This window comes from Anarrhichthys ocellatus, unplaced genomic scaffold (assembly GCF_004355925.1).
Source record: "Anarrhichthys ocellatus isolate YVR2014 unplaced genomic scaffold, GSC_Weel_1.0 scaffold11, whole genome shotgun sequence".
NCBI lineage: Eukaryota > Metazoa > Chordata > Actinopteri > Perciformes > Anarhichadidae > Anarrhichthys > Anarrhichthys ocellatus.
Genome location: NW_022280041.1, coordinates 8,859,903 through 8,870,777, shown reverse-complemented (window position 1 = coordinate 8,870,777; position 10,875 = coordinate 8,859,903). Strand labels below are relative to the sequence as shown.

At 43.7% G+C, this 10,875-nt stretch overlaps 1 protein-coding gene across 3 annotated transcripts in view; it reads left to right on the top strand.

The window, feature by feature from the left end:
- The window catches only part of pcxb (pyruvate carboxylase b), a 268,431-nt gene that overhangs the window by 69,550 nt on the left and 188,006 nt on the right, over positions 1–10,875 (top strand). For all 3 annotated transcript variants that reach the window (XM_031851254.1, XM_031851256.1, XM_031851255.1), the window contains exon 11: positions 1,860–2,022. In XM_031851254.1, coding sequence (XP_031707114.1) covers positions 1,860–2,022 — 163 coding nt within the window. The remainder of the gene's footprint in view (positions 1–1,859; positions 2,023–10,875) is intronic.

Here is a 10,875-nt window from a genome sequence, read left to right as displayed (position 1 = left end):
TGTGTGTGTGTGTGTGTGTGTGTGTGTGTGTGTGTGTGTGTGTGTGTCCTGTCTCTCATTCACCCTTCAAGGCGCTGAGGCTACCCGCTTGTCTCGAGTGCAAAGGCATTGTATGTCCCCGCCCTCTTTGTCCATCCACCGCCGCATTTTAAAATGTGATCCAGAAAACGAGGATGACAAAGTGCTCTCATACATTTTTTGGGCTGCGCGTTAAGATTGTGCAAGGTCATGAAGCTTAACCCAGCAAGTCTCATTTGAGCTTCACATTTAAATAAATGCATACAGATGAGGTTACAACTCGTGGAAATGGAAGAAAATAATGTCTCTATGTCCCTCTTATTTAAATATTTTCTAATATTGGGTAATTGCTGAATAAGAATTTGCGTAATGTAATCCTGTGTGTGTGTGTGTGTGTGTGTGTGTGTGTGACATAACAAACAGCTCAGCACTACACAGTGTATTTTACTCAAACATCATTCTTAATTGGCAACATTTTTGACAGGTCATGACGACATTTTTATCTTTTTGAAATTTAATAAAGATGGATAAAGGAACCTATAACCGATGCATTTTTCTTTCCCTCACTTTTGTACCCGAGCAGTGATTTCCATATGCCTGGTTGTTGCAGATGGCATTCTCAGTGTAATGCTTTCCACTTAGTCATGATGAACCCTTATCACAGAGCTCATCAGTATGCAGAGGTTTACTTGCTTCAACTGAGTCACACAATGTGCATTTATTTGCCCGGTCACACATACTGCGACGTAGTTTTTTTTTTTTTTTTAAATTAGTCACAAACCTGCTTGAGGCTGGGCTTCTGTGCAATACCACGCCATGTATGGACATTTGTTCATGCAAGCAGAGACTCCAGAACACACTGGTCTGCATATCCTTGGACCTGGTATATTGAGCACCCGTACTAATCGCTATTAATTTCTTCAGATTCACCACAAATGTCCCTCTGTACTCAAGGATGACGATTAGATTTTGGTGGCCAAAGGTCCCTTGTGACTTTTTGGATATATACCCTAAGAATTCATATGGTAGCTATGACAATTTCGTACAAATATGTATAGGATAAAATGACATTTTGGACTGTAAGGGATGTAAACTGCAACTTGTCTGGTTGGCGTACTACCAAGAGACGGTAATTCTAGTTCCTCCCCATCGTCCTCTCTCCTCTGCCTTTTTGTAAAGGTTTCTTTTTGATTAATCTTTAAAAGATTTTGTAGGCCTTAATGGTGTCGCAAAGTGCTTTACAAATAATTAAATGATAATGAAAGCCAGTTTAATTCAATTCAAGCAAAACTATTACTCTTTAAAACCAGAGAACGCAGGTGTTTGGCTTTGACTTTTTTACATTTCCTTGGAGCTATTTAATTGAGATTCTCCATGCTGAAGCGCACCTAGCAAACACGTTATGTTGCTAATTTGTTGCTGTTTTTTTTAGATAGAACTGTATTTTTGTAGGCTGCTTGTTTTCCCAGGGGCCATTGTTTCAGAAACATCAAATTATAACCTAGCTTTCGTTTTAATCGACTTTGTTTTTGCTATTAAGAGGTATCCATGAGGGATTGTTTCCCCGTCACGCGTCGCAGATTCATTTGTCCAAATGAGTAGTGCTGGAAAAAATAAATCCTCACATCCACTGCAGAGCCACACCCTCCTCAGTCTGGTTGGAGGCCAAGAATAGCTTGAGATGTTTATATTGGATGAATGGCCCTACTGATCTTTTACACCTTTTTATAAGCAGAAAAGATATTTTCCCCAGTGACATCAAGGGTAATTAAGGGCTAATCACACCATGTTCCGGGGCCTCAATCAATTTATTCACCTCATCGCCTCTCTCTCTCTCTCAGTGTGGACCTGGTGCATGCCCAGCTGCATGTGTGTGAGGGCCGCAGCCTGCCAGAACTGGGCATCAAGCAAGACAAGATCAGGGTGAACGGCTGCGCGATCCAGTGCCGAGTGACGACAGAGGACCCATCCAGAGGCTTCCAACCAGACACAGGAAGGATTGAGGTAGGGCTCATCTTAAAAGGACTTGAAGGGAGAGACCACGTGTGGACGGCCGAGACACTTCTCCTCTTGACATGCCGCTTACAAATTCCGGAGAAAGTCTGCAGGCTGAGATGATGTGGCAAAAATATGTGTTTACAAGTTGTTATGTTTGATTGATTGGTGACAAAAAGACGACTCGCAGTAGTCCCGCCTTGATGCCTTTATACAGTTTGTTTTTATTGCCGCGTCATGCCAAGCTTAACAAACTTAACTGTTTTTGTAAGTGAATAACCAATCAATCAATTTCTGATTTAACTTACGAAACAACACACTGTTCCAGTAAAAATAGCCATAATGAAACCACATGATCACTGAGATGGTGCAATGAGCACATTCTTGGCACTCTCTTGCTCCAGACTGAGCTGCTGTTCAGTTTCAACATTGAGTGGTAAAATGCCAGATCCCAACTGGGCACGTTAAGCTCTTTGCTTCCAAGATTATCTGCACAACCCTAATCTCTCTTCTAATCATGCAAAATGTGTCACGAAGTCTTCTTCCTAGCCGAAAGTGTGCCCCGTGCAACACAATACATCGGCCTTTGAGAGCTTGGTTCAGTATGGCTGTGTGTCGACCACTCGTACCAGGCAAATGAGAGCAGCAAACTAAAAAAAGTTCTGTGGTATTTATAGTACCACCATCTCAGACTGTCGTTCCATTCAGCGTTATAACAAAACACAGCTTTGTGGTAATGAGAGATAACAGAATGTCCTCGGTGCCCATGTTTTCACAGTCGCAGCTGCAGAGATCAAGCAGTGCTGGAATTATAGGTCCGTCACATTGATCCATATAGTAGCTTTCATGGCTGTAATTATGAAACGCACATTTCCATGTGAGGTCTGCGATTAGTATGACATGATGTCCCTTTGTCCCTGTGTATGCATGACTGAATGGGAGTGTTCATCTTTATCTCTTTGTGTGTGTGTGTGTGTGTGTGTGTGTGTGTGTGTGTGTGTATATGTGTGGGGGTGTGGGAGTGTATATGTGTGTGTGGGGGTGTGTGGGGGTGTATATGTAAGGGCTAATGACCAACGAGGTGTCCATTGTCGAGAATTAATGGGCGACGTACGGCGGATGGTTGACTCTGTGAAGTCCATTAATTCCTGATAATCCCTTACAGCATGGCCACTTGCCAAAGAACAAAAAAATGAGCATCATTAATTTTTGTTTTTGTTTTGCAACCAAAATCTAAAGTTTCTCTGGCAACCCTGAGGCTTGCTAATACCCAATATGTTAACAAGACAAGCTAGCTAACCAGCCATGTCCGTTTCCCCAATTTAATATATAACACTAGCATAAAGCTAACGTTATGCTAGCAAGATTCAGAGTCACTAACATCGCGTACAGTTGAAAAACAGTAAATATAATTTGACAGTATGTTTAACAGCAAGACTAGCTATCTATCCAGACATTGTCATTGTCCCCAAATCAATATCGCTAATAAATTGGAAGCCATGTTTTATGTCGGCCGCAGCCTGAAGTAGCACTGTTGGTAGCGCATGGGATGTGAGGTGACTGTAAATGTGATACAAAGTGTCAGTAATGTAGCCAGCCCATGAAAGGAGAACATGAATTCAGGAATTAATGGATAATCCTGCAGCCAATCAAAATTGAGTATTCACCCATTCTTCAGGATTTTTTTTTTTTAATAAAAAGCTTTGTCTGGTGGGATTCAGAGTCTGTGTGAGAGGACCAGTGATTCCCTTTGACAGAGTTCACACATGAGAAGACACGGACGTCCTTACATGAGTGCTCTGTGTATCCATCCACAGGCGCACATCCTGTGTCTCTACACACCATGTGCCATTTCTCATCGTGTCTCTACAAATCTCTCTTTCGTTGATGAGGTCTGATCCCTGGATGCTTTTTCTGTCAGGTCCTTTTGCCCTTCACCCTGGACTGTACACACAGCCCCCCCCAAATCATCCTACATCCTCCTCCTTCTTAAATGTTTCTTTTTGCCGACTCTCTATTAGTTTTTTTTTTTGGCCTTAACGGTGTTGGAAAGCACTTTACAAATAATGAAATGCTAATGAGAGCCAGTTTGAAACAGTAGAAATGGCACATTCGTTAATACAAGGTTAAATGAGAATGCAGCGGTCGTTTATCAGGAAGAAAACGAATGAAACCGTGTGTTAAAGATAATGTTAAGAGATAATGGTGATTTTGACCTCAGCAGAGCACAGTGCTTAAAAAGCCTTGAGGGCTCAATGGCTACGTAGTTGTGTTTGGTCTGTAGCCCAGACTGCTAAACGTGGGAGGATTCTGCTGGAGGGGGAATAAAAGTGAAATTAATTCTTTAACAGTTTAGATAAGCTGAAAAACCAAGAAATACCAAGAAATACAACGTTATGTGCACACGGGTGTCCTTCAGTATCCTGTCAGAAATGTGCAGTGAGCACACCAGCTGATCAATGATATGATATCAAATTTACTGCAATTGGAAAAATATAAATTTCCGAGAGGCCCTCTTGGTTTCTTACCTTTCCTCACCTTCTCATGGCTTGTGATGGATGCCGTGAATAAAATACTGCCATTGCCGCCTGGCGACAACGTCGTTTGAGTCCTTGGATGTGATTGGATCGGAGGTGCACCGGTGGCTTTTCCAATCAAACAAATCATCTGTCTCCGGGTTCTGAGCGATGGAGAGAAACAAACGCTTGTGTTGTGCACTCAGATTCATTTCATGTGAATTTGAGTCCATTAATGAACCCCCCCCCAGGCTATAGTTATTTTAGTTCATTAACAGTTTATGTGGCTCGGGGATCAGACCAAATGTTTTATTTGAACATTAACCTGATGAATTACCACATTCGGATGAAACATTTGTGTCACAATTTAGCTTTTTGAGCTGTATTCAAGTCGGCGGCGTACGTTTCAAATATTCAAACCTGATTTGGAGATGCAGAAAACATGCATGCTATTATAGATAACATCCCCATTATGTGGCATTCTCACTTTCAGGGTGCATTATTTGTCACTGTGAAAATAGCTGCTTGCACTATATAGTCCTTTATCAACAGATCTGAGAGCAGCAGCGGTGGAATAGCTTGTGACCTTTCCATTTAAAGGACTTTATGCCGTGTTTCCACCCCATATGTTCTCACTTCAGCTCCCCCTATGTCCCTCGACTCTTCCCTCCCACCTATACCGCTCATATTAAAATCATGTACTTCAGGTACCCCCCCCTCATCCTTTTCCTCCCCCTGCTTCTCGCCCTCTTCCACTCATTCCCATCTCACTCTCCTCTCTTAATCATCTCATTCCATCTCTGTTCCCCACCTCACTCTTCTCCTCTGCCCTCCCACGCCATTTAGCCTGCGCAGTTGAGCTATGAAACGTGTCAACCCCCCCCCCCCCCCTCCCACCATTACCATGCAAAATGAATGAACCCAAACACAATCAACATGGAAAAGCGGGGATGGAGGAACGCAATGAGGGACAGATGAATAAATGATGACCCAAGGGGCTGTGACAAGGTCAGCGGCTGAGCGACGCACTGAAAGGTGAATGGCAGGACGGTGGTGTAGCCGTCACGCTATGGGCCTCTGACCACTTGAGGTGTAACTTTGATAATTCACCTTGACGATTGGAGACAGAGTCGATCCTGATGTATCGGGTACCGCGCGGCAGGATGCCCACATGTGAAGCAAATAGCCGGGCGGCCGTGGTTTGAAGGATGCTGCAGTGGCATCAAAACCTTTAACTAGAACTCAATCGGTGACGGCGCTGTGGGGAAACTGCCCAGTGTGTTCAACACACACTGCTGTGTCAACAGGAGAGGGCAGGAGCCATTCACAGTGGAGAGGCTACGTTTCCCACAAAAGTCAGCTGTCACTGTAGAGTATCGAAGGCTTTTCTAATCCTCCTGAAGACAGCAGAGCAGAAGGAGAGATGGGAAATGGGGTCTTCAGGTGAGAATTAAAGGAGGAAGAAATGGAAGAGCTCAAGGAAGCAAGACGAGGAGGAGGAACACGTTTTAGACTGATGGCTGTTTGTGAACAGAATGGAAGCAGAGAGCGAACGGGTCCAACCGGTAACGAGTCCGTCCTTATTTTGCATCTCCTTGACTTTTATTTTCTCCTCTGGGGAGATAAAGGGCACAGGCATATTAGAGCCTTCTATCTCTCTATTTCTCTAATCTCCTTTTAATGGAGCGTCCAGAGCAGGTATAAGAAATAGACGAGGAGAGATACGGACAGCACCAGAAGCAAACGAGGCAGGATGGACTGCGTGCACCGAGAGAAATAGAGCAGTATTAAAAACAGCCATTACTCAGCTTTTATTTAACGGTCTGACCCCGCGCTGGTGCACTGTGTCTGCACTATGGCTGTCTGGTGGTGTTCATATCAGTGCAGGCAGTTCACAATCTGAAGGCACTTCAGTAACATTTCGGTGGTGAAGAAGAGAAAACTAACCCCTTTCAATGAGGACTGAACCTGCTGCAAATGGTTGCTTCGAGTATTGCTGTGTTGCTGACATCAGGGGGGGGGGGGGGGGGTGCGTCTCCTCATGAGGCCACAACATTGGCACAGTTGGACTGCCAACATAGAGAACAGAGTTGTGAGATAATACCGCATTGTTTTCTAAATCACTGGGAGGTGTTTGGTGTCCGAAAGGCTGATAATGGAATTATTACTCAACCCCGTTTCCTGACCATTTGATCTTCCCACCAGTACAGAAGCCGAACGCGCCCCCTACCAACACGGTCCCTGACTCTCCGCATTTAAAAAAATGTATATAAATTATCCATGCTCATATAAATATTCATCATAGTTTCATGCGGTACTGAGAAGCAGGAGGGAAGAGTAGTTTTTAATTGGCAGCTCTGTGAGTGAAAGCTTTACTGCTGCTGTGGGAGCAAAACACCGTCTGGAGAAAGATCTGCACGTTGTGTCATCATATTGGAATATGTCAGATAATAGGTGATTAGTATTTTTAATGTCGCCACCGCTGTGACTAAAACAGATTCAAGTAAAGGCTATTCTGTCTGCATTTTCCTTCAAAAATCTCTTTTTCCTTTGCTTTATATTCATATAATGTTACAATTAAATTCAGGTGAAACTGTTGATGCTTTCACGTGTGTGGCAGCGTCGTACATGTTTAGGTAAAGGAGAATGGATTCATGGAGGGGAAATAATAAGACTAAGGTGTGAAGCAAGGGATGAAGGGGGAGACGAGGATGAGGAGTGATGGATGTCATAGCAGGAGGGTAGCGGCGGCCCCGTCGACTGAATGACAGCGAGGGATGGACTACGTGCTTCGAGATCAAGCAAGTGGGGGGGGGGGGGCGTATTAAAGCAGAACCTTGACGTTTTGTATTTTGATCTATTTGTCTTTGGCAGACACTTGTCGCGTCCGCCCAACCTTTTTCGGCGCGTTAAGCTCTGGGAAGTGTGACGCGGATTCCAAGGAGCACGAGTGAGGGAAGCCTTTACTCGATAAGTGGATGATAAAGACAATTTACCGAAGCCCAAAATCATGTTACGCCTGTAAGGCAAAGAGAGGGAAATACGGCTTAGTGGTACATGGCAGGAAAAGAGACAAAAACATGGGCAATCTGATACTAAGTATCAGAGAAGTAAAGGGATGAATGAAGGGGGGGGGGGGTTGCTATTTGTCTTTGTCTATAACTGATGGCACCAACAAGGGAGCAGGGATCTCACTTTTGTCTTCTGCTGATCTATCCATCAATCTCTTTTCACTCGATCATGGCTGACCCTTCCATCTGTCCTCTGGCCTTCTCCTCTTTTCCTATCCATCCTACCAAACTACTTCCTAATTTCTCATTTTTCACTTCCAGATGTTTCTCTCCGTCCACTCGTCCGTCCATTGACCTCCTCTAATGTCCTCTTTTAACATTCCTACCATGTCTCCCTACCCCCCCCGTCCCACCTTCTCTGATGCCTCCACAAAGGGACAGCCAGTAATAAGGCCAAATCCTGCTGTTCCTCTCTCCTCCCCGTATTCCTATCATCCTCCTCCTCCTGTTACTCAGCACCTCATTTCACTTCTTCCTTTTCCTCTTCCCCGCTTTGCCGTCCTTCCTTCCTTCCCTCTGTCATGTGCTATTCAGTGGACTTTGTTTTAATAATCCAAAGCAACCCATGTAGTTCCAGAGGAATTTGAAACCCTTACTCACGAGTATTTGTCGCCTGGAGGGAGCTACAAGACCTCAGTTCTTCACCCTCTTTTATTCCTTATCAGTCTAAATTTGAATATCGGAAAAGGAATTAAAATGTCATCCCATAATTCATCCCGTATATCAATTGTCTCTTCTCCCCCAGTGTGTCAACCAGTGCTACTCGCATCAGTCTCTCTATCTCCTACCACCCCACCCCAGCATTCTCTTTTATGGAGCACATTTGCATTCGTCACTCAGTGTATTAATAATTTGTTTTACAATGCCTGTGTGTGTGTGTGTGTGTGTGTGTGTGTGTGTGTGTGTGTGTGTGTACGCTTGTCTTTTTCTTTGTGCGTGTGCCCCATTCTCAGAAGAAGAACTTTGACTTTGAAAAGTCCCAATTAGTTCTAATTAAAGGAAGGAGAGTTTGTCTTGCGTCTCACGTCGTCGTAAACACCTTTATTTGCACACCATTAACACCGCCCCATCCACAGCATCATGATTGGTCGCCGTTATCTTTCATTTTCTTCATTGCCGTATAAACAAAGCAGCCAGTCGTCTATGTAATCGGTGGCGGAAGAGCTCGGGTGGTTTGTGCTTGTAACACACAAGAAAAGTGAAATGTTGTAGAGAACATGAGCTAATCTAACACAGCAAGATGGGTTGATCAGTCACTCCAAATGTTGGTTCCTATTGACTAGAGTGCTGGTCTGGGTCAGTTTACATTAATGGGTTATTTGTTTCCTTACAGTAAAATCTGTAAAAAAAAGTTTGAATTCCTGCGACGAATCAAAACCTCTTAATTATTTTATTTATATTTGTGATGCAAGACCACCAAAACTATCCAATGAATGACTTTATTCAGTCTCTTGGTTGGTTTGAAAAAAGTGTGCGCCTGAACCGGACCCGAATGTAAAGGCAACAATATGGCGGTAACAGAGTGTCATTTCCAAAGAAGCCACCTTTGACCTTGAGGGCTCATGCATGGAGAGAGCCTCCAACGTGAGCTGACCTACTCCGTGTGTGTGTGTGTGTGTGTGTGTGTGTGTGTGTGTGTGTGTGTGTGTGTGTGTGTGTGTGTGTGTGTGTGTGTGTGTGTGTGTGCGCGCGCGCGCGCGTCCTCTTTGTAGCTGTGTGCGTTTCCATCCTAATGTTTTTTTTCACGTAATCTCTGGTCAAATCTCACCTATTTCAGATACAATGCTCCCCGCTCCCCTCTGCCACTCATCGCCATGGTAATTATAGGCTCAAATTAGCCCAATATTTTCTGGAGTGACATCTCTATTCCTCCCTCCCCTCCATTAGTGCACTTTCCACTCGGTTCTCTACTCATGTGTTTGGTGGTATTGCCCAATTACCGTCTCACTTTCTTACCCTCTTCTCTGCCTCTCTGATGCCTCTCCATCCCTTCACCCTCTCCCTGTGTGCAGTCGTGTCATTTGCAATTTCATTTCTCACAATAACCAGACAAAAATCATTACTAATAATATCCAACCCTGCACAGAAATCATTACTAATAATATTGAGTCACAAACATTTTAATCTCAGATATTTGGCATTTGAAAGTGCTGAGGTATGTTTGTTGTTTGAGGTTTTTGGCCCTGATTGCATCGTCATTTATTTAGTTATTTCAACTGACTTTGCACATATGGGTCAATACAGCAAGACTAGTTTTTCACGCCGTTCATGCAGCTCATCCAGCAGCGTCTAATGTGCTCAAACGTTGAATCTATTGTCATTGTAAGACAAAAGCTTATTGAGTATCGGGGAAACATGCATGAGCACACTCTCTCTGAAATGCCCCCTCACACCCTTCCCGATGAAGCGCTCCTGGTTCCACGTGTCTCAAAGGAAATCCAAAAACCGTTACAGGCGATCCATGCGATAGATTTTCGGGATCATTTCTTTTACTCAATCTTCATTCGCTCACGGTGATATAGATCTACCAATTAAGAGAGTTGTAACAGTTATACCTGTTTAATTTTTTTCTTTGAATAATTGAGCGAAGTTAAATCCTTTCTGGAGAAATTGCTCTGTCGCAAACTGAGTAGTGAATGGATGGCTGCATCTCACGCAGGAGGATAATAGAAAAAACAAATACAGTGAATGGGTTTCGTGACAACATTTTCAAGCAGAAACTCCAAACACTTAGACGTCATTACTGTGAGAGGAAAGATACGTTTGAAAATGAAGCGTGAATTAAAGAAATGAGCCGTCTGTGCAGCACAGCAGCAGGAGAGTCAACGCTGTAACCTAGCTTAGTCTGAGCGCTGTGAATACAAACCTGTTGCACCAGGCAAGTTAGTTACAATGTAGAGTTGAACACCCATCTGCTCATTAACTGGTGACGTAATGGAATGGTGAGAAAATGGATAATGAAGTATTAATAAAGTCACGTGGGAAGAACAAACAGGTTTTTCTTTAATTGTGCATGAAGATATTTCGTGGAGTGTTTTAGTTGGGAGCTGTAGTTGTAACTTTTCGGTGCTTATGAGTAACAGCCTGAAGGTTGTTTCTGCAGCGCTTCCCATTTCCATATGTCCTCTTCAGTTTTTCACAGGCAGACACAAATTTAAGCCCGGTGTTGGAAAAAGAAAGCAGCGGTTTCCAACCTAATGCGCGTCATAAATATCAAGAAGAGACGTGTTCCCATCCACTCCAGATCACCTTATCTGTGCTGACTCTGTTGACCT